The sequence below is a fragment of the Orycteropus afer genome, unplaced genomic scaffold (genome assembly GCF_000298275.1).
Source record: "Orycteropus afer afer isolate SDZICR_OR568_19922 unplaced genomic scaffold, OryAfe1.0 scaffold00066, whole genome shotgun sequence".
In the NCBI taxonomy this organism is placed as follows: Eukaryota; Metazoa; Chordata; class Mammalia; order Tubulidentata; family Orycteropodidae; genus Orycteropus; species Orycteropus afer.
This window is the reverse complement of record NW_006921653.1, coordinates 3,571,963-3,595,200: the sequence shown is the minus strand read 5'-3', so window position 1 is coordinate 3,595,200 and position 23,238 is coordinate 3,571,963. Positions and strand designations below refer to the sequence as shown.

At 36.9% G+C, this 23,238-nt stretch overlaps 1 protein-coding gene across 1 annotated transcript in view; it reads left to right on the top strand.

Moving 5' to 3' along the window:
• Positions 1-23,238, top strand: part of MED12L (mediator complex subunit 12L) — a 518,530-nt gene that overhangs the window by 182,688 nt on the left and 312,604 nt on the right. Inside the window, 4 exon segments of the mRNA XM_042780849.1 lie at positions 1,049-1,175; positions 3,124-3,338; positions 5,229-5,333; positions 6,406-6,582. Coding sequence (XP_042636783.1) covers positions 1,049-1,175; positions 3,124-3,338; positions 5,229-5,333; positions 6,406-6,582 — 624 coding nt within the window.

The window sequence follows — 23,238 nt, the reverse complement described above, 5'->3', positions numbered from 1 at the left end:
ATCTCACCACAGAGTCGATTGCCAGTCATTATAGGGAATGACTACTACCAGCTGCCCAGCCAAGTTGATACCTGACCTTAACTACCACACCACCCCAAATAGGCATGGATAATGAGATTTACAAAACATCACAGAATGGAGGACAATGGCTAGAAGGGCCACATCAAGCAATTCACTGCAGTTGTATATTCCATGAGTATTCATATGCTTGTGAGATTTATGGTTCACATAAACAGTGTTTTTAAGGAGTGTTGTTTGAAATCATTTGAATTGTTCTGGGGTGCCATTTTTCAACTTTCAGAAATTATATTCACCTATGAATGCAATGGCCAAACTTTGTCTCACCTACTTTGGTCATGTTATCAGAAGGGACCAGTTCCTGGAGAAGGATATGATGCTTGGTAAAGTAGTGGGCCAGTGAAAAAGGGTAAGACCCTCAATGAGTTGGATTGACATAGTGGCTTTAACGATGGACTTATGCATAGCAAAGATTGTGAGAGTGTTTCATTCTATGGTACCAGAGTTGGTCAGTATGAGTTGGAGCTGACTTAATGGCACCTGACAACAACAACATTCTCCTATGATGTATAGCCCTCAGATAAATACAGAAATCTCAATTAATTTTATGTATTTTTATTTGAGATATTATTTAACTTTCAGGTCTGAAATCTTCTCTATGTGTTATCAAAATTGTGTCTATCGCAGCTGTTTCGTTGTTGTTATGTGCTGTTGAGTCGGACCCGACTCATAGCAAACCCTCCTTGGGTTTCCGAGGCACTCTTACTATGGAAGTAGATTGCCCCATCTTCCTTCTGAGGAGTGGCTAGTAGGTTTGAATTACCAGGCTTCTGGTTAGCAGTCAGGTGCCTTAGGCACTAAGATACCAGAGCTCCTCTATCACAGCTAGACCTATGCAAAATGGTAAAATAGTTGAGATGATTTTATGAGACCTTAAATGTTAATTAAAAAACAAACTAACAAATTTTTGACCCCAGTTGCTGTGTTTGCCCTCAATAATTATCTGTGCTTGTTTATTTTGAATCTGTAGAGATGTGGTGAATCAGAGGTCTTAGATGAGAAGGAGTCCATATCTTCAGCCTCTCTTGCTGGATCTAGTTTGCCTGTTTTCCAGAATGTTCTCCTGAGGTTTTTAGATACACAGGCCCCTTCATTATGTAAGTAAAGCTCTTTGTTTCAGGATCTTAACTAAGGAATTGATGGTTTTTATGAATTGCTTATTTATTTATTTCTCACAACTTACATGTAAATGTCTTGGCATTGAATATAATGTATACTTAGCAGAATTGTGTGGCTTGTTTTCAGTAGGAGCTTTGGGACAATTTAAATTCAAAGACCATCTTCAAGGTTCAAAAGACTTAAAAATTTCAGAATTTCAGTAATTTCAAAAATTAAAATTATCTCACTCTGTTACAGTATGGGAAACTAGTTTCCCTTTCCAAGAAACCCTGGTAGAGCAACCGTTACATGCTAGCTGGTAAACAATTAACGGTTCAATCTCATCCAGCCGCTGTGCAGGAGAAACACCTGGCAGTCTGTTTTCATAAAGATTACAGCCTAGAAAACCAAATGGGACAATTCTGCTTTGTCACATAGGGTTGTTATTGGTCACAGTTGAGTCAATGGCACCTAAAAAACAACAACTACAACAACAATTTCTCCTTCTAGATCTTTTTTACTCACTGCCATTGAGTCAAATCCTACTCCTAGCAACCCCCACTGGGTTTCCAAGGCTGTAAATCTTTACGGACATAGATCGCCCCATCTTCCTTCTGTGGAGCAGCTGGGAGCTCTGGTCGCATAGTGCCTAAGGCATTTGACTGCTAACCAGAAGATTGGTGGTTCAAACCCACCAGCCACTCCTCAGAAGGAAGATTGGGCAATCTACTTCCATAGTGATACCGCCTCAGAAACCCAAGGAGCGGTTGCTCTGAGTCAAATCAACTTGATGGCAGTGGGTAGATCTTTCTTAGCAAAATAGAGACGCTAAGTTCCCATATGGTTTCATTGTATATTGTGATTCAGAATTGACACTTTGCAATCTACTTTCTAAATTTCTGATTTTCTAAGTTGTGCTCTGACAGTGGAGGGAAAATAAACAAAACTACTTCATAACCAGTGCCTTGATATAAAGGCATACATCATAAAGATTGCTGGCTGCTTTATTGCCCTTTCTTGGATGTCCATGTCTTCTGAAGTTCTTTTTCTGTATTTGGTGGAGAGTTGGGGTCTGGGGAATAAGGAACCACCCAGTGGGTTCTTACTATGGGAGAATACTTCAAAAAAAAAAAAAAAAAATCATTTGTGTGAGCTAAGTAGGCTTTATGTGATATTGAGACTTCCATATGACAAAATCTCAGTACATTTGAGTTGATTGGACTCACAGTGACCCCTCCTTAGGTTTCTGAGGTGCTATCACTACAGAAGTAGATTTTCCAACCTTCGTTTTGAGGAGTGGCTGGTGGGTTTGAACTGCCAGCCTTCTGGTTAGCAGTCAGATACCTTAGGCATTATGCCACCAGAGCTCTCAGCATATCATAGTGCTTAAGGTGTTTTAGTACTAACCAGAAGGCTGGCGGTTCAAACCCACCAGCCACTCCTCAGAAGGAAGATTGGGCAATGTACTTCTATAGTGATACTGCCTTGGAAACCCAAGGAGTGGTTGCTAAGAGTCAGATCTGACTTGACGGCAGTGTGTTTAGTTTTGTTTGTTTATATGACAAAATGCAGCAGGTAAGAGTCTCTGGATATAGATGAAGCAACAGAAGAATGAGCAGCAAAGGGTAATAAAAGTAGTAGAAAAGGCAGGGGGATTGTAATAAGGGGAGAGAGATGTTTGTGGAGAAGAAAGATATAAAGCAGCAAAAGACAGTGCTGTTAGTACACTGGATCCTGTTTCTTGGGTATAGTTGGAAAATTAGAACTTACACATCAGAACCTGAACAAAGCCCTAGTGCCTCATAGTAAACCTTTCAATAAATTTTATGCTTTGTAACAACACAAAAAATATTGATTATGAAAATTAATGTTAAGTCTTAGTGACTTTTTATTTTCTTCCACCATGTCAGTGGAACTGAATTCTTGATTGGATTTGTTTCCTGATAGCGGATCCGAACAGCGAATGTGAAAAGGTAGAGTTTGTGAACCTGGTGCTGTTATTCTGTGAGTTCATCCGCCATGATGTCTTCTCCCACGATGCTTATATGTGCACCCTCATATCTCGAGGGGACTTGTCAGTCACTGCCTCGACACGGCCACGCTCACCAGTAGGAGAAAATATAGACGAACATTATTCAAAGGACCATGATGTGAAAATGGAGGTATGGTCTTGCAGGTGTGCCTAATCCCCTAAGAAGCTAAATTCTGATGTGAATTATTTGGGGGTGTGGGGCAATAGCTTTAAAGTTTTGTTCTCATCACAAAGCTCACTTATCTCTACTCCTCACTCATAAGGGACGTTTAGGTTTTTTTTTAATGTCTTCCAGAATTTTGGTGTTCTTCTTACTGGATGCTGCTGTAACAGAACATATACCACAAATGAGTGGCTTTCACAAATAAGAGTTTATTTTCTTATAGTTTGGGAGGCTAGAAGTCTGAGTTCAAAGTGCTAGGTTCTAGGGGCTAGGTGAAAGCCCCTTGACCTTGGGTTTCAGTTCTGCCTCTTGTTCCTGGCCCACTGAAGTTGGAGGTTTTTCTTCACTCGGACAACTGCTGGCTGTTGAGGCTGACAAACCCAAGGTTGACAAGTAAAAAGGCACCGTCCTGATATTACCAAATCACACAGCAGGCCATTGATTTAAGTCCATTAAGAGTCCCAAGATTTGAAGACGGCATGGTAGGCTGCTGAATAGTGACTCGGCTACATGCAGGATTGAAGTGTGCCGAAAGCTAGAGACTATCCTTAAAGTTGCTTCTTATGTAATGGAAGCAGACCACTTCCCTAAAGCTGCTCACAGTAGATTCCACCATGGAGTTGATTACCAATCTTAACCATGGGGAATAACTACATCCAGCTGCCCAGCCACTCAACCAGGGCCAGCCAAATTGACATATATCCTTAACTACCGCATTTACTTTGGCTTTTATAAACTATTAATGAAAATATTTGGTAGGCCATAAAATTTTTCATTGGATTGGCATTGTATGTTCTGATTTTAGATGTTTCTAGGTTCCATTTTCCCTTGAATGTTTTGCTTCAAAATGGAACTTGTGTTAACCCTAAAGTCCTAGCCGAGTTTTCATTCTAAGGAACATCTTTCTTCCAGTGTATCATTCATTACTTATATCACTCTTTTAAATGTAACATGAAACTGTTTTAGTCATACATCATGTTTTCTTTTTTCTTAATTAATTTTAGCATCTACTTCTTAAATGTTATAGAATTGTTCTTTTGAACAAATTCTTATACGGTGTGAGAGTGACTTTATAATTTTCTGCCAAGTTCTGTTCTGATATTTTGGCCATTGTTCCAGACACTTTGTGAAATTTTCAAGGCAAAAAGGTTAAGGTAGTGATGGGGAAGTGTAGAAAATGGTAAGAAAGTGTGATAATTTCTGAAAAGATAAAGCTGCTTACTAGTTTGGCAAAACATTAAGCATATACTGTTAGGATATTTTAAAAATAGTGGCTGTACTTACAATGAGAAAACATATTACAATTGCAAATATGTGTTCATAATTTATACTCTTAATTCATAATTAATCTTGCACATAATGCAAGATTAATTTTTCTAATTATATTTAAAATATATTAGTGTTTTGGTCTCTCAGTTTGCTGTAATATAATTTAAAGGGCAAAAACTAAGGTTCTTGTACTTGTTAACATTTTTTCTATGTTTTTGCATTTCTTATTTTTGTTTTCTCCTATTCTTAGATTCAAGGTATCATATATCTTGGACTAATCTTAGATTTTTTCTTGTAAAGAATAGTAAATTGGTGAGCATGTGATTGAGAATATGGGTAGTTTAGTTTCAGTCAGGAAGTTTGCATGCTTATCCCTTTAACAGAGAAGTTAAAATTTTCTCATTACAAGGGAAAAGAATGTGTCTTTACACAACAATGCATGTCTTAAAACATCCTTCCATTTCTGACAGGGGAAAAGAAAAAGAAAAATTATACATAGGATGGTTAAAACGACTCTGTCATGTTTTAGCTTCCTTTCTTAATGAACTACAATTTACAATGTGACTTTCTTTCTCTGGCAATTATCAGGAACAGAGTATCATGGCGCATATGGGCATTGACTCAGGAACCACTAACATTTTTGATGAAGTAGACAAGAATGACTTTAAAACTGACTTTGGTTCGGAATTTCCAGTAGGTTCAACCTTCGAATTCTTACTGGCTGTTAACCCCTCAACTTGTCTCCATTTTTCTGTTTCTTGCTCCATGTGTTGGGATGACTTATGTAGTTGTGATAGAAGTTTGACCCTACCACATTTCGCTCAATTCACACAATTACCAGCTTGTTCAAATGTCTCACTTTAGTTCACCCTCAGCTTTGGCTGCATTGTCTCCTTTGTGAAGCCTGTCCTCTTAGTTGACTGTCCTTGGCTATTTTGTTCATTCTGAGATCACCATTTCTCAGGCATATGTGAGTGTAGTTTCATGATGACAGCCCATGTTGTTTTGTTATGTATGTCTTCAGCTTCTACATAATACCCTTCCTGCCCTAGACTTGTTATACATGGTTGTGCCATGTTATACAGAGTCAGCAGGTGGTGCAAATGGTCAATGTGCTCAGCTGCTTAACTAAAAGTTGCAGGTTCAGTTACACCCAGAGGTGCCTCAAAGGAAAAGCAGGCTTTCTTCTTCTGAAAGATTAGCCACTGAAAACTCCATGGAGCATGTGACACATGCGAGGTTTCCCTGAGTTGGAATTAACTTGATAGCAACTGGTTTTACTGTGTTTTATATGGTTTAGTCTAATTAGTTTGTGTTCTTCCTCGTGAATCTCAATGTATAACTTCTTATAAAAAACATACTTTTTGTGGTATAGGCTAAAACCTTTATGCCTGTTGTTCATTAGTTTTGTCAGTTATTTCTCTGTCTGTGTTTCTGTTAGCAGTGTTGCCCTATGAGGAGAACACTGACCTTGGTGTCTGATTTTCTCTCTGGTCCTCAGAGTAGTTATAGCTTTGCACATTTGCTATGTGTGTTGTCATTTTCTCATCTTCAGAATGAGGATGGTGTTGACAGATTTCTTCTAGTTTGAACACAACATTTGTGGAAATTAAAATGTCTATAGATTTTTTTTTGTTCAGTGTTTAAATAAGGAAAGGTATGCTGCATGAGTATTTTAAGCATTTGAAGTTAAGGTATGTAGCACTGCAGTTTGCTTTTGTTCCCTTTCATTTATAATCTTCAAAATTTATTTTACATGACTTAGATTTTCTCTCCCATTGCTGGAGAGTCCTGTGAGAATGCCAACCCTTCTTTGGGAAGAAGAATGTCGGTTAATGGTGAGAAGCTGATGAAGAGGGAGAAGCCACGGGAGATAATTTTTCCATCTAATTATGACCTCCTCCGTCACTTGCAATATGCAACCCATTTCCCTATACCTCTGGTAAGTCATTGCTTCTTTCAGTTGAGACCCTGATTATTTTGTTACAGGATCATTAATGGTTGAATATCATATTATTCAACAGTTGGCCTGACTAATACATCGGATAGCAGATGAGATTTTGTAATTGCTCCTTTTGCTATGATTCTGATAATTTAGTTTATGTACTGATAAAATCCAATTGGAACTAGAGAAGTGACTTAGTGATGTGATATTTATTGTCTTGCTAGATTGAAGGGAATTTTCTGTGTGGGAATCTCTTAATCAAGAGCACTTGTGACACTGCAAATGAGGTCCAAATGTCATTTTCGTACTACAGTTTCAAAGTTATTTACTGGGTGGCTTTTATGCTCTGTATTGTGGTAGGGACTTTTGATATTATATAGATGAGTAAGGAATTTCAGGGGATAGGAAAGATGAATAAGATAAGAGAGAGACAAATATCAGTAAAATGACGAGCAATCAAGTAAGTGCAGCAATTGAGTAAAAACCCAACTGTTCCTGGAAGCTGAATCATTTGATGTTCATGGGTCCCCTTGGCTTAGCTTGTTGCCTGGCACAAGGTAAGCATGGAAGAATGATTATTGGAGGGAGAAAGAGCATCTGGTTGAGAAATAGGGTAAGACATCATGGCAGTGGTTGTACTTGGAATGGGCTTGAATTTGGACCTTTTGAACTTATGAACTGGCACATGGAAAATGCTTGGCAGAAAATTTCGTATTTGAGTCCTAACAGAGTGATGTGCTTTCTTCTAAAGGGAAGAAAGGTTAGTTTTTTGATATTAATAATAAAAAATCATGCCAAAAACATTTTTATTCTTGGGTTCACTAACTTTTTTCCTGGAATTTAATTTTAAGTGCAGTTTCAGTGAATTTTTTTTTTTTTTTTTTTTTTTAATGGAATGCTGCTTTTATGTATCACAAATATGATTGTGAGGGATATTATGTTATTTACTTCCTGGAGGTCTTTGATCTGCAACTTAAATATTTTGTTAATTTCTTTTAGGGTATTTCAGAAAACCCTCCAAACCATTTCAAAATCACTTAACTCATACTTTTTTTCAGCCCCTTTTTTGTTATTCCTGTATTCAGGGCTATCTCAAAATCATCTCAAAAATTGCCAGAATTCTGTCTTGTTCATCACTAGCTACATCAGAAGTTTTTAAATGTTTCTGATGACTAGGTCTTGTGGTGAATTATGACATAATTTGAGTGTAGTGGAATCATGAAAGAACGGCTAGACAATTGACATTGTAAGATGCCATTTTTAAAATAGCTTTCTATGCCCCCGTCTACTTTAGGTGAGTATAATCTAGAGTAAACCATTCATAAGGGGAGTAAGGTGATAACTGATATAACATTGATATTAGGAATGCTGTAGAGCTCCGACTCTTGTTTGTTTTGAAAGGAGAAATTTTTACTAACCTAACATGCATATGATGAGAATATGGTCAAGAACAAATGCTTCCTCCCCTCCCCCTGTCCCTAAGATGTATCCCAGGTCATGGAGATAGAACTTGACCAAAGGATTCAGAAAAATAAACAAGCTTCACGTATACTGCTATGTGAACAATGCCTTGATCTGCCCATCAGTAAAGCATGTTAGTTAGAACACCAACAAGCAATGATTCTAGGATATAGGCATTCTGTCAGCCTATAGGTTAGGTTAAATCATTTATACTCTGTGGTCAGATATGTAATGTTACTACTCAGTGCTGATGAAGGTCTCTACTGTCACTATTGACTAGAATTTGTCCAGCATTTAACATGTTTTAGGTTTTGTAATGGGAACTTTGTACATTTTACCATTTATTCTCTATGGTCTCAGAATATATTTGTAAAACTGAAGGCAAAATTTTCTTGCATTAAAGCTAAAGAAAATAATTCTGTTCAATGCAGAGCTGAAAATGAGTTTGGAATTGAGTATGTTTTCTTAGATCTAGTAACAACATTTCTTAATTATGGCAGTTTCTGTGAATATATTATTAATTGTTTGAATACAGGCTTTTACTAATGAAGTTAAAATTTAAAAATTACAAGTACAAGGTGTCATGTATGCTTACTTAAATTTTTCAAGCCTTCTTTTTCTAGTAAGTCTTTTATTTTATATCATCTAGTGAAAACCCTAGAAGCTCTGGTGGCATACTGCCTAAGGCACTTGGCTGCTAACCAGAAGGTTGGTGGTTCAAACCCACCAGCCACTCCTCGGAAGGAAGGTTGGGCAATCTATTTCCGTAGTGTTACTGTCTCGGAAACCTAAGGAGGGGTCACTATGAGTCAGGTCTGACTCCACGGCATGTAACAACAGCAACAACAACAACAGTGGACCCAACACACGCTGCTTTTCTAACATGGCCTAGCTATGTGGAATCGGTGTGTCTGTTTTAAGACCTCTGACTGGTACTTTTTTTTGTACCTGTGGAGTAAATTTCAATAATAATTTCAGTAGTTAGCATAATGTAAAAACTTCTCCTGAAAATGTTACAAGGCCATCTGTTTCATACATAATTAGCAGCCACCAGATTTATCATTACCAATAGAAGAGAAAGAGTCTCTGGGTGGTGCAAATGGTTAAATGGTTGACTGCTAGCTGAAAAGTTGGTGCTTTGAACCCACCCAGAAGCACCTTGGAGGATGCCTGGAGATCTGCTTCTGAAAAGTCACAGTCTTGAAAACTCTGTGGAGCAGTTCTACTCTGTGCACATGGTGTCGCCAAGAGTCAGAATTGACTTGATAACAACTAACAACAACAGCTACTAGAAAACTTTTATTTTTAACCTACAGAGAAGATATGTAATAAATTAAAAGCCATCTATATATTTCCAATTCTTTTTATAAATAAAAGTCGTTAGTTGTTGTGTTAAGAAAAAGAATAGATGTTAAACATTAGAACAGTAAGCCAGAAGGTTACCATCCTTGAAGTGATGGATTAAAATTAAACACAGATTAATAGATTTTCATATTGAAATCAACTAGTTTTATTTTTATTATTATTAAATAAAGTGATTCAAAAGCATTTAAAGTTATGTGCTCAAGGACTTTCTGGCAACTTCCAATAGAGATCGTTTTGCATAATATTATCAAAAAGGTATTTTCAGGCATTAAAATGAATCGTTTCAATGAGTCTGTGTTACAGATCTCATTTGGATTTCGAGACTATTACAGGTTTTTAAATTGGTTCAACAAGATACTTATTCAGATATTTGGGTTAGGAGCATCAACAACCACAAAAGTACAGGCTGGTTTTGCATTTAGAAACCAAGTTTCTAAATACACCAGGCCACATTTGCTAGCTATCTGCATTTCTATTTATTGAGTTTTTTTTTTTTCCTCCATACCAGTAATTTCAAACTTATTGTCAAGAAATGATAACATGGAAAATTCCGTATTTTATGTATTGTTTTCATATCTTGAATTTTCTTTTTGAGTCCTGGTCCCCTTATGTGAGGTAAATGTCTTAGTGATCTTTAAGCGGAATGCTTTTGAGAGGTGATAGTACAAGATGGGATCGAAACACAAGTTTGACACAGCTAGAAGCAGTGTGGCTTCCTTGGCTTTGAAGAGTGAATTCCTGGTTGAGCAGTCGGATATAACTTCTGTCTGGCTGAGGGTGTATGGGATTCGGACAATGTGGTAAGGAACAAAACATATGATATACCCTGCAGTCACTAAAAGTATGTTGGTAAGAGCCCTTTTCACATTTGTATAATTTTCATTATCTTTGTTTCTGTAGAGTTGTCGAATTACAAGGCAGTTGGATATTAAAATAATGGCTGAGAAATTTAAAAATATTGCTATACATAGGAAATTTGTTAGCAAGTGCCAGTTTTTCCCAAACTCTGTTTTGAAGTCCATACAGCCCACATTTGACTTTTCCTTGATGTCTTTGATGGGAATCATCATGTTCGGCACCATTATAAGAAGGACCATTAGCCACACGACAGTTGATATCATTTTGGCAAATCCAGGTTCTTGTATTCGATAAATTTTGCAGCTGTGTATCAACTGAAGATAGCGATCAATGCTGACAAATGCCAAGAAGATAATTGATAAGTACATATTAATATAGATGAGGCAGGCTGTTACTTGACAGTGGAATATCCTCATCTTCCAGGGTGCCACGCCCAAGTCGACAACAATTTTCACTGGTAATGCCAGAGTAAGCAGGAAATCGGCTGTAAGCAAATTAATTAAGTATATGCTTACACACCTATGATTTGTGTTTTTCTGTGTGAATGCCCAGACTGCAAAACAGCTTCCAATAATTCCAGCAAGGAAAACCAAGTAAAAAAAGTAGGTGAATGGTTCCAGATTTCTGTAAACTGTGCAGGAGAAGGAGCTGTTTGTCATCTTGAGGGAAATCTGTCAGTAAAAAAATGTAAAGAATTTGCTTAAGAAAAAATGGAGGATGGGAGATTAGTAATTAAAATTAGAAATGATTTTAAACACATTCCCATTCATAATACCATGGTCTGTATTTCTGGGTTCTTCTAGATCTTACATTGAATTTTATTGGTAAATTTACCAGACTGTGAGCACATCCTAGAATATGAGGAAGTTTGGGTTTTCCGTTGTCTGATTTTGTGACTTTCAGGAAATCCCAAATGGGTTTACTTCTAGAAGGGGTATTTTTGACAACACGCATTTGTAGTTTGATACCGTGTGTGTGTGTGTTTCCAGTTGGGTTGGAAGGTTTGGCGAAATAACTGAAGTTCTGAGAAGTGGCAAGCAAAGTGGGTTAGTAACATGGTTTGGTTGTGGCTGAGCCTCTTCAAAGAGCTGTCAATGAGTCTTTCTGGCTTTCTTTTTCCATGTATTCATAGAAATTCTGCTGTAATTTTCTAAGCTCAGAAGGGAACAAAGGGGTAACAGGGAATTTTCTTAAAATTAAAAGTTATTTAAAAAGTAGGCCCTTTATTGTGCAATTTAGTTGAACATTTTTGCAAATAAAATTTTCCCTTTTTAGCAAAAAGAGTTAGAACATTCAGATCTAGTCTTGAACTGGTGCTTATGATCTGCCTTTTCATTGTCTCCCTCCAGTTTCATAGTGTTAGAGACCAGTGTGGTCGTGTGGTCGTCTGTAGCCACAAATGGTTATTAAGCCTCTTCAGTGTGTCTAGTCCAAAGTGAAATGTAGTATAAATGCGAAATATATGCCAGATAGTGAAAATTTAGTACAAAATATTATCAAAAATTGTATGGTAGATAGCTATACAAATAGAAAAAATTAGTAATATATTTTATTAACATTTCATATATTGAGTACATGTTGAAGTGATATTTCATATTAGGTTAAGTTTGCTATTAAAATGAATTTCTGTTGTTTCTTTTTACTTTTAAAATACAGCTACTAGACCATTTTTGTGACCATTTTATGTGGCTTGCATAGTATGTCTGTTGGACAGTGCTGATACGGATTTTTTTTTTTCATGTTAGTATTTTTGAGTAGTTTAACCAAAGGTATACTTTAAAGGCTTTTAGAACATTTTTGATCAAAACCAAAAAACAAACTTAGGGCCGTCAAGTCGGATCCCACTCATAGCGACTCCTCCTTGAGTTTCCAAGGCAGTATCTCTTTCGAAGTAGATTGCCCAACCTTCCTTCTGAGGAGTGGCTGGTGGGTTTGAACAGCCAGCCTTCTGGTTAGCAGTCAAATGCCTTAGGCACTACACCACCAGAACTCCATCAGTTGTAAAATTCTCAAAATAGAAGTTCAGTTATCTTAGTTTCAAAACGTCTACTGTTAGCAATCTGAGTGTTTTTTTCTTTATTGTTTCCATTGTGGATTTTGGGACTGTTAAAAGCTCAGAAGTGTAAGAAATTATCTTGGACCCATTGTGATTGACATTGATAATGAAAATAAAATCTTCTCATATCCCCTCCATGTGTTGAATAGTTGGTAAGATCATAAGTTCAAATTCAACTAATTTGACTCCTTGGGTCCAGTTAAACTCACACTGTAAGGGACACAGGTTCTTGTTCCTGGTTTTGCTTTTGGTATGCACCCTCCTTCTGCATATTAAATAACTTTCTTTTTCTTAGAGACCAGATGACTATTTTTGTATTTGATCAGGAAAAAGAAAATTGATCTATAGCTTTTTACAAAATAGCAAATAATAATAATATAGTGGCTGCCTTAGTAGACCAAATAGGCCATTCTCAGAAAGCTTCCTTTCATCTTTTTTTTTTTTTTTTAAACTTCAGAGCCTTTCTAAATTTTAGGTCTCTGAACTGTTTATCCACTGTATGCACCTTGAGATGAAACCACATATGCAGACAACTTAATAAGGCAGAACATAAAACTTTTAAATTTAATTTATTTTAAAAAAATTAAACTCATTTAAAGGGTATGTACCCTCCCCTTTCCCTACCTATTTTAGGACTTCGGGGTCTGTGAATAATGTCATTCTGTACTAAAATGAATAAAAATAATTGAGCACACTTTGTGTCTCGTACTGTGTTATGTACTGTATATATTCTTTCTTAACCTCTCATCATTCCTGTGAAGTAGATGTTAATGTCATCCCTGTTTTACAGATGAAAAAACTGATGCACAACACATTTAAGAATTGTCCAAGGATATATAGCTGGTAAATTTCAGAGCCAGGATTCCAACCCAGAGAATCTCATTACTTAGAAACCACGTTCAAAACCACTCCAAAGTATTGTTTCAGTAGTACTGATGATGATGATGGTAATGTTGATAATAATTATAGCAGCTAATTTTTACTACATACTTCTTTGTTACAGGAATCATGTTCTAAGCAATTTTCATTTAAAGGAGATGAACTTAAAAAAAAAAAAAACATTATTAATTTTTTCCTAAATACTAGTAAAAGAAATTTAGCTTTAATTTATTTTGCTGTCTCAGTTTATAATATATATTTATAAGTCAAACCTAGGTCCTATCATAGAGGTAAGCCTGCTTTACTTGCACCATTCCCTATGGCCTTCCCTAGCATTCCCATTGCCTTTTTTTAAAAAAATAATAATGTGTTTTTGGTGAAGAATTACACAGTAGTTTAGGTTCCCATTCAACAGTTTCTAACAGAAGTTGTTCAGTGGCATTAGTTACATTCTCCCATTATCTCTTAATTCCAATTCTACTTTAGATTGGTGGGATCTCTTTACTGTTCTATGGACAGTTCCTTTCTGTCTCTTTTTTTTGTATTTTGTTTGTGGTACAATTTTAGGATCATAGCACTTTAAGGATAGATGGAATCTCTGTTAATAGCATCTAGTCTAATATTCAGTTCATTGGTGAGACTGAAGACTGGTACTTATGTGTTGCCCAAGATTTTACAGCTGTTGGAGCAGAACTAGGATCTGATCTTGTAAATCATTTCTTAGGCTTTTTCCCTGTACCTGAATCCTACCCATCCTGTGGGCCTGAAGAAAGCTCTTCTTGTCTGAAGTCTGTTGTAGACTTCACTGACATCCTTATGATTCTGATTTTTGATAGTTGACTATCTGTACCTTGGAATTTTTAATGCACTTTCCCCCCTCCCCACATCAAAGAACTAGTTTCATTGTACTTTGATCTTGTGTCCCACTTCTGTTCATTATTTCTTTATAAGGTGCTAAGATTTTGGGTTATGCTCATGTATTACAAATGTTATGTACTAATAGGTTTCTTTTTGCACTCCTTTTCATCATCAGTTACATAATAGAGTCCCATTTTATCAATGAATAATGGTAAACAGAAGGATTAAAGAATAATATTTTAATCAATTAATATTCTCAGTAACTAGAACTGTATACTACACCTCGGTAACTTATTTAAAAATAGTTACAGTGTAACAATATTTATTCAGTAATGCTTGAGAATCTTGTAGCACCTTATTACTGCTTTCATGAACCTCAGTTTAGATTGTGATTGAAAACAAATTTGCTTATTTAAAGTTTCTGGTTTATTGATTAGCAGTTAAATTGTTTTCTGACAATATCCTATATTCTCTATCAAAAATTTGAGAACTAAATGCTTGATAAATATTTTATCAAGTGGTTATTAACCAGTGGTAATTTGAGGTACTTGGAGGTACCCCAGAAGAATCAAGAAAATATTTCAAATTTATCACCTTAGTGCCTGTTGCTTAGAACATAATAAATTCTCTGGCTTTTCTTCTGTAAGTCACAGTGGAATTTTCTTGAAATTACCCATCATAGTTATTGTAGAGAAAAGTCATTTTAAAGACCTGTTGTGCCCTGTTATAAGACCTACAACATGGCCTTTATCCATTCAGTTACAAAACTGAGTTGAGTTACTGAGTAAAGTTATGCTCAGTATTCAGCCTGGTGTGAATTAAGCTATTTTTTTTGAGAGAGATAGATGGGATCATCAGATAGAAGAAAATGATAGTGGAGCTCATAGCTAGGATCGATTTAGGTTTTAATAATTAGTGCCCTCTTTAACATTAGTGTAGTTACATGTTGACATTTTGCATTTACATGGTTTAAACACTGAAAATCATAGATTTCTCTTCTATGGAAAGACATTTCAATATAGGAAGTATTTAAAAGGACATACCTGGGTTTATTTTCTGGGAGCCTCAGCAGACCTAGCTCCAAATCTTCAGAAAAGCATGAGCTGTTGGGTTAGTCCACAGCAGTAGCAGCCCCATTGCAAGGCTGTGGTTTAAAAAGGTTGCATATTGACGTAGATGAAACTGTGGTTTGCAGATAGTTTTAAATGTATGAAAGTCTCCTAAGGAAGTTCTTTGAAATCTTAAGTATGTTTTCTTTAAAAAGTCAGATTTGCCAAAGTTTTTCAGAGGAAAAAATTTCATTTGTGCATTGTTGAACCTAACCTTTTTCCTTAAGTGTTGAAGATACAGTCTTTGTCATAATGATTTCAAGAAAATCAGTGTTTGTGCCTTGAAAGAGATTAATGATTTAAAGCTGTAAGGTATCTTCTAAAGGTATGTAAGATATAAGACAAATACTTATAGTACTGACACTCATCAGCATTGTGAAGCTATAGTTTAAGAATTACTGAAGTTTGTATCCCTAGTAAGATGTCTGCTAACAAACAAAATGATGTGATTTAATGGAATCTGATAAAGTGTAGTTTTTATTCATCTTTATTCTTCTTTGTTCATTGTAGAAAAGTCTGGAAATAGAAATAGAAGAGGGTGATACCCATTATGCAGAGATAATTAATGTTAATATGTTTTAAAGTGTTTTTCTAAACAGGTGTAAACCCACTTAAAAGTGTTATTATATTCATATTGCTTTATAATTTTTTTTTAAACTCAAGAACACATTGCATCTGTCTTTTCTAGTTATGAAATTTGTTGTTTTGTCAAGTCACTTTTGACTAATAGCGACCCCACATGACAGAGTGGAGCTGGCACATATGGTTTTCTAAGCTGTAATTTTTATGGAAACAGAGCCTCTGGGTGTTTTGAACCACCAACTTTTCCGTTAGCAGCTAAGCGCTTAACCATTATGCTGCCAGTGCTCCTTGTTATGCGAGTAAAACTGCAATATATGTTTGTTATTTTGACCCAAATATTTTAACTCATTGAGACACATATTTAGCAATTAGCTAATTGTATGGAGAGGGACCATACAGTTTGCATTTAAATTATTTGGTTGAACGTTCATTTAGCCAGTCAGTCACCTAACGTTTGCCGACTATCTGACAGAAGCCTAACGTGGTGAGGATTGAACAAAAAGTAAACTGCTTCTTAAAGAGGCAGTCTTAACCCTGTCATCATTTGGCTTTGTAAGGTTATCTTTTTTTTATAAGGCTATCATTTATGAAAGACAGTATGAGCTTGTTGTTGTTGTTGTTATGTGCCGTCGAGTCGGCCCCGACTCATAGCGACCCCTCCTTGGGTTTCCGAGGCAGTATCACTATGGAAGTAGGATTGCCTAACCTTCCTTCCGAGGAGTGGCTGGTTCATCCTTAATATATATTCAGAGGTCCTAAAATTGCTTTGGTCCAGAGTTGAACTGTAAGTGCCAAAGCCATTGTCTGGTTATTAGGGTCTGGTTATGTCTAACACTTCATTGGCTTGGTGGGTACTTTGGTTTCTAATTATTATCCTGATAATTCTTGGTCAGTTTTCCAGATAATAAGAACAAAGTTGGAACAAACAGCCTCGGAAACAAAAATGAATTCCTTTTGGTATTAACTTTTAAAAAGAAAATCTCTAAGATGACTAAATGAGAAATGTCTAGCTAGAGGGAATTTTGGGAAAGTCTAAGGGAATTTTTGAAAAAGGGTAAGAATGCTTATGATAATACAACAAAACGCAACACACCGCAGTGGAGTCGGTTCCGACTCATAACGACCCCTCCTTCGGTTTCCAAGGTGGTGTCACTACAGAAGTGGATTGCCAGGGACCCATTATGTCTGATATTCTGATGGTCTTCCAAATTCATGTATTATTATTACTGTTATTATTTTATAAAGGAAGACTTTTTACATATCTCAGTTTGTAAATTAGACGATCAAAACCCAAATCTTTCTTAAAGTTTGTACTTGTAATTTTGATTAAGAGCCAATGTTAGCTTCTGTCATAGAATGCTAGAAAATGGTCTTTAAGATTTGTGTGCATTAGACAATTCCCACTGAAGACCACACTTACAGAAAGTCAAATAAGTAAGGAGTTAGGATCAGGATTTGCACACAGTAAGGCTGGGGGCAGAGAGGATGAGATGGAGAGAATTTAGATTGATGGATTTGGCTGCCAAAGCTGTGAGGGTAAATGATTTTCACATGGTATGAAAAAAAACTAATGTAAAAGATTATTGATAAAGATTTTTTTTTTCCTTTTAGGCAGGCATATTTATGTTTACTTCTTTGCTTCACTTTGAGGTTATAGATAAAACAAGCAACTGTTCTTAAAAATTTGTGAAGACCAGTGTTTGTGTCTGGATTGCCAGATCTGAAAGTACTACAGTGTTCTAGTTCTTAGTGTTCTCCTTCCTTTTTGGATAGTCAGAACTAACCTTTTAAATGTGAAACTAAGAATGAGCTTGAGGCAGCCAGGCATTATGTGGAAGTTTATTTATAGTGAAAATACAATGTTTTTTCCTACTGTCCTTGGCTATCTTTTTGTTTGTTTTGTTCTTTTTAAGCACAAATTCTATTTGAATTTCCAAAAGCCCTTCTTTCTGATTTATTTTGTTGAGGACAGATGCGTTTCAGAGTGTACTTTGTTTGTGTTCCTGGAAATTACACGTCATCACTAACCTAGTATTTCAGTAACCCAAGTGAGAAGAAGTGAGGTGAAGTTATTTTTTCCTTACTTTGGCCACAACCATACTTTTTATTTAAGAAACGACATATTAGTAACTCTTCTGTGTCAAATAAAAATTAAAGCAAGTTTTTTCCCAGGAATTTTGAATTGAGAGAGAAAATCTTATAGCCAACTGTCCCATACATACAAATAATACTTTTGATTTTATTGAACATAGACACAAAACATTTCTTTGTTTTCAGTGTTAAGAATTCTTAAAATTTGGTTTTTAAATGTGACATGGAAGCCTTTTGGAACTAACGAGGAAGGTGACAGGGAATGGTAGCTTAGGAAGCCACTGCCTCAGCCGGGAATGTGTCTGAGAACTTTATATTTTAAATCTTTGAATCATAGAGGATTTCTCCCTTTACACAGATGGAGAAATTGAGGCATGAAGAAATTGAAGCCTTGCCCAAGGCTGCACAGGTAAATTCCAGTGTCTCAGCTCTTACTTACACACTTCTTAACATGAAAGGGTTGTATTGGAACAATGGCTACAGAGGAGGCTGCCAGGCCAGCCATTCAGTATTTGCATACATATGAAGGAAGGCTATTGGTCGGGGTGTGTACCATTGTTCCCACCCCTCCTCCTGGAGTTTGGCAACCTCTAGAATGTGACCTCAGGGTGCTGCTGTCAGCTCAAAATAGTTGGATTCTTGAAGATTTTTGTGACTATTGCGGAGGTACACTTTTCCTTGGAATTGCTTCCCCAGCAACCTGTCTGTCTCCTTGTCAGCCTTGTCTCTGAAGCCACTGTGAGGTTTTTTTTTTTGAAAGCACCCTTTCATCTGGATTAGCCCAAAGACTTTTTCGTGACTCTGATTATATCAAATTAGTTTCAAATCTGAAAGTGACTGATGTGACTGGGCAGAGTAGGTTTATTTACTTATTTTTTAAAATGCTTTTTTATTGAATTTTGGTGAAGGTTTATACAACAAGATAGGTTCCCATTTGACCATTTCCACACCAATTGGTCAGGAATGTTAGTTACATTTAACACAATGTGTCGACATTCTCTTCAGTTGTGCTCTGTTCTCTTTCCAGTACTCTAATTTCCCTGTCCCATTATCTTCTCATCTTTTCTTTTGAAAAATTGTTGATCTCTTGGTTTCATACTAATGGTTTTTAAGTAGAGCACAGACCTTGCAGGTAATGCACTCTGCTGTTTTCTTAAAAGGTGACCTCAGGGAATAGGCTCCATTCTAGGTTTAAAGAATGTCTCAGGACAGTAATCTCAGGGGGTTCTCTGCTCTCTACTGTTCCACTTGTTTTGTCTTTTTTTCTTTTTTTAAATGTGAATTTGAGTTTTGCTCCATATTTTTCTCCTTTTCTCTCTGGGACCGTATCCGCCACTTATCTCAGTTTGTTTTACTGTGGTGGCCTGCATGTTGCTATGACACTGGAAGCTATGCCACCAATATTTCAAACACCAGCTGCGTCTCCCATGGTGGACAGGTTTCATCAGAGTTTCCAGACTAAGAAAGACTAGGAATAAGGACTCAGTGGTCCACTTCTGAAAAAAATTGGCCACTGTGAAGATGAACATGCTGTGCGTATAAGAACTCAGCATCAGGATTTGAGGAAGACTCATTAACAACCTGCCATATGCAGATGACACACACTTGCTTGTTGAAAGTGAAAGAAGACTTGCAGCACTTACTGATGAGGATCAAAGACTAAAGTCTTCAGTATGAATTACATCTAACATAAAGAAAACAAAAATCCTAACAACTGGCCCCACAAAGCGACATCATTGTAAATGGAGAAAAGATTGACGTTATCAAGGATTTCATTTTACTAGGTTCCACAATTAAGGCTCATGGAAGCAGTAGTCAAGAAAGCAAACAATGTATTGCATTGGGCAGATTTGCTGCAAAAGACCTCTTTGAAGTGGATAAGAGCAAAGATGTCACTCTGAAGACTAACGTGCACCTGACCCAAATCATTGTATTTTCAGTAACTTCATGTGCACGTGAGAGCTAGACAATGAATAAAGAAGACTACAGAAAAATTGATGCATTTGAATTGTGGTGTTGGTGACAAATGTTGAATATATACCATGGACTGGCAGAAAAATGAAAAAAATTTGCCTTGGAGGAAGTACAGTACGAATTCTCCTTAGAAGTGAGAATGGTGAGACTTTGTTTCTCATACTTTGATCATGTTATCAGAGGGGACCAGTTCCTGGAGAAGGATATCATGCTTGGTAAAGTAGAGGGTCAGCGAAAAAGGGAAAGATCCTCAATGAGATGGATTGAGATGGTGGCTGCAGTGTTGGGCTCAGGCATAGCAATCATCATGAGGATCGGTTCAGGACCCGGGCAGTGTTTTGTTCTCTTGTGCACAGGCTTGCTATGAGTTGGGACCAACTTGACAGTACCTCACAACAGTCTGGGACCAATGATTATGGCCCTGGTCAGAAACATCAGTGGTGGTAACTAGGCATCACCTAGTCCTTCTGGTCTTAGAATAGATGAGGTTTGGTTCCTGTGGTCTGAGCCATTTGACTGCTAACCAGAAGGTAGGTGGTTCAAACCCACCAGCCACTCCATTTAAGGACCACCTGGCAGTCTACTTCTGTAAAGATTTACCACCTCGGAAACCCAAAGGGGGTTTCTATGAATCAGAATTGACTTGATGGCAGTGAGTTTGGTTTTTTGGTTTTGTTTAGTCTTGTTTGTTCTTGGCACTTACAGTTGCCTAATTGTTTTGTTCTTGGCAAGTTTAATTCTCTAGTTGTGACTTAGATGACCACTCAGCCTTTTAAGACCCTAGATGCTACTAACTTCATGAGGATGCAGAACATGATTTTTTTGTGAAATATGTTATGCCAGTTGACTGAGTTGTCCCATGATTCTCTGATTCTAAGTGTTCAAACCCAGAAAACCAGTGTTGGAGGGTGTTTGTCTATGTTTGAGGAGTATCTGTATTTGTGTCTCAATAAATATATGTGCCTGCACCCACATATTTGTATTTGGATGTACCCACAGATATTCTTGTCTCTTCTTACCTGTGTTCGCATCTGTACCTAACCATATTCCAATTTGACTATACCCATCCATATATGCGCAAACACACATTATTACTTTGATTGTGCTGTGCTTTGTATACCTACAATCAGTGCCACTTTTCCAATGACCAAAAATAACTAGTCTGTACTGTATAAAGTCTACTTTCTCCATTACCCCCTTCTGGGATACCATCATTGAACATGACTTCTTCTAAAAGAGGAAATCATACAATATTTGTCCTTATATGCTTTTTCACTTAACATTATGCCCTCTAGGTCCATCCATGTTAATAATACGTATTACGGACTCATCATTGATCTTTATGGTTGCGTTGTATTCCACTGTATGTGTGTATCACAGTTTGCTTGTCCTTTCATCTGTTGATGGACATTATGGTTGTTTCCATGTATTTGCTATTATGCATAAAGCAGCAATGAACATAGGATTGCATATGTCTGTTCGTGTCATTATATTTAAGTTTTAGGGTATATACACGAGAGCTCTGGTGATGTAGTGATTAAGACATTTGGGTGCTAACCAAAAGGTTGGTGGTTTGAAACCACCAGCTGCTCCACAGAAGAAAGATGAGGCACTCTGCTTCTGTAAAGATTATAGCCTTGGAAACCCAGTGGGGGTCTCTATGAGTCAGAGTTGACTTGATGGCAGTGAGTTTGAAATTTTGTTTGAGGGTGTATACATAGGAGTAGTTTCCTGGATCATAGAGTAGTTCTATTTATGATTTTTTAAGAAAGTGCCGTACTGTTTTCCATAGTAGTTGTACATTTTACAGTCCTGCCAGCAATGGATCAGGGTTCTGATACCCACATCCTCGCCAACATGTTACCTGTTTTTTTCTTTTTTCCCCAAACCAGTGCCCTTTTAGCCTGGGTAAGATGGTGTCTCTTGTAAGATTGTAGTTTTGATTTGCAGCTCTTAGATGGCTAATGATCACGAAGATCTTTTCATATGTTTGTTGGCTGCTCAGATGTCCATTTTGGTGAAGGTTCACTTCATATTTTTGCCCATTTTGTGATTGGATTGTTTGTCTTTTTTGTTGTTCAGTTGTTTCAGTAAATCTTAGAGATAAGACCTTTATCAGATAAATCATTTCTGAAGTTTTTTTCCCTGATCTGTAGATTGTCTACTTATTCTTTTAATAAAGTTTTTTGATGAACATAAGTTTTTAACTTTGAAGAGGTCCCATTTATCTATTTTGTCATCTTCTTTTTGTGCATTTGTAGTAATGTTTGTTGTGGTGGTTAAGTTTGTGTGTAGGTTTAGCTGGGCCTGTTTGAGTGGCTGGGTAGCTGGTGGTAGTTATTCCTCATGATGAGACTAGCAGTCAGCTCCTTGGTGGATCTACCTCAAGCAGCTGAGTAGCTGCTTTAGGGAATGTGCTCTGCTTCCCATATATAAATAGCAGCTTTGGGAATGGTCTCTAGCTTATGGCACGCTTGAACCCTGCATGTAGCCGTGTTGTTGTTCCGCAGCCTGCCATGCTCTGCTGACCTTGGAACTTCCAGTAAACTTGAATTAATGGCCTGCCGTGTGGTTTGGTAACATCAGCAGGACTGGACTGTGCCTTTTTACTTGTCAACCTTGGGTTTGTCAGTCTCAGCAGCCAGCAGCTGTCTGAGTGAAAAAAAGCTCCTAGCTCCAGTGGGCCAGGAGCAGGAGGCAGAGCTGAAGCCCAAGGTTGAGGGACTTTTACCCAGCCCCTAAAACCTGGCACTTTGAACTCAGACTTAAAGCCTCCAAACTATGAGAGAATAAACTCCTATTTGTTCAAGCCGTCCCATGTGTGGTATTTTCTTGTCAGAGTTGCCCTAGGTAACTGAAACATTTGTTATCCTCTTTTTACAAAAGATTAGGTCCCATAGTTTTCTTCCTGTGTTGTCTTTCAGAAATTTTATGATTTAAATGTAACATTTACGTCTTCGATCCATTTTGAGTTAGTTTTTGTGCATAGTGTGAAGTATGGTTCCTGTTTGATTTTTCTGCAGGTGGATATCCAGTTTTGCCAGCAGCATTTATTAAAGATAATATTTCTGGGAAGAGTAGTTTTAAAGTGAGGGTAAGACACACAACATCCAAGATGTTGCTGTTTCTGTATTATCAAACTCTGCCTTAGTTATGTCTCTAAATAAAATGGAGAGTATAAGACTTGCAGTTGTTTTGAAGGCAAAGTAGTTTTGTACTTTAAGAATGTGAACTCAGTTATAAGAGTGGCTGATTATAGTCTTCTTTGGTCCAGCTTGCTAATCTTTTTGGTTTCCTGCATTTTTATTGACTATACAGTGTTATTGGGTCAACATATAGTTCATTCTACCTGTGTAGATAGTTGTGAGGTGTGACTATGCTTTTTTTTTTTTTTTTTAATTAGGATTTGGGTGAAGATTT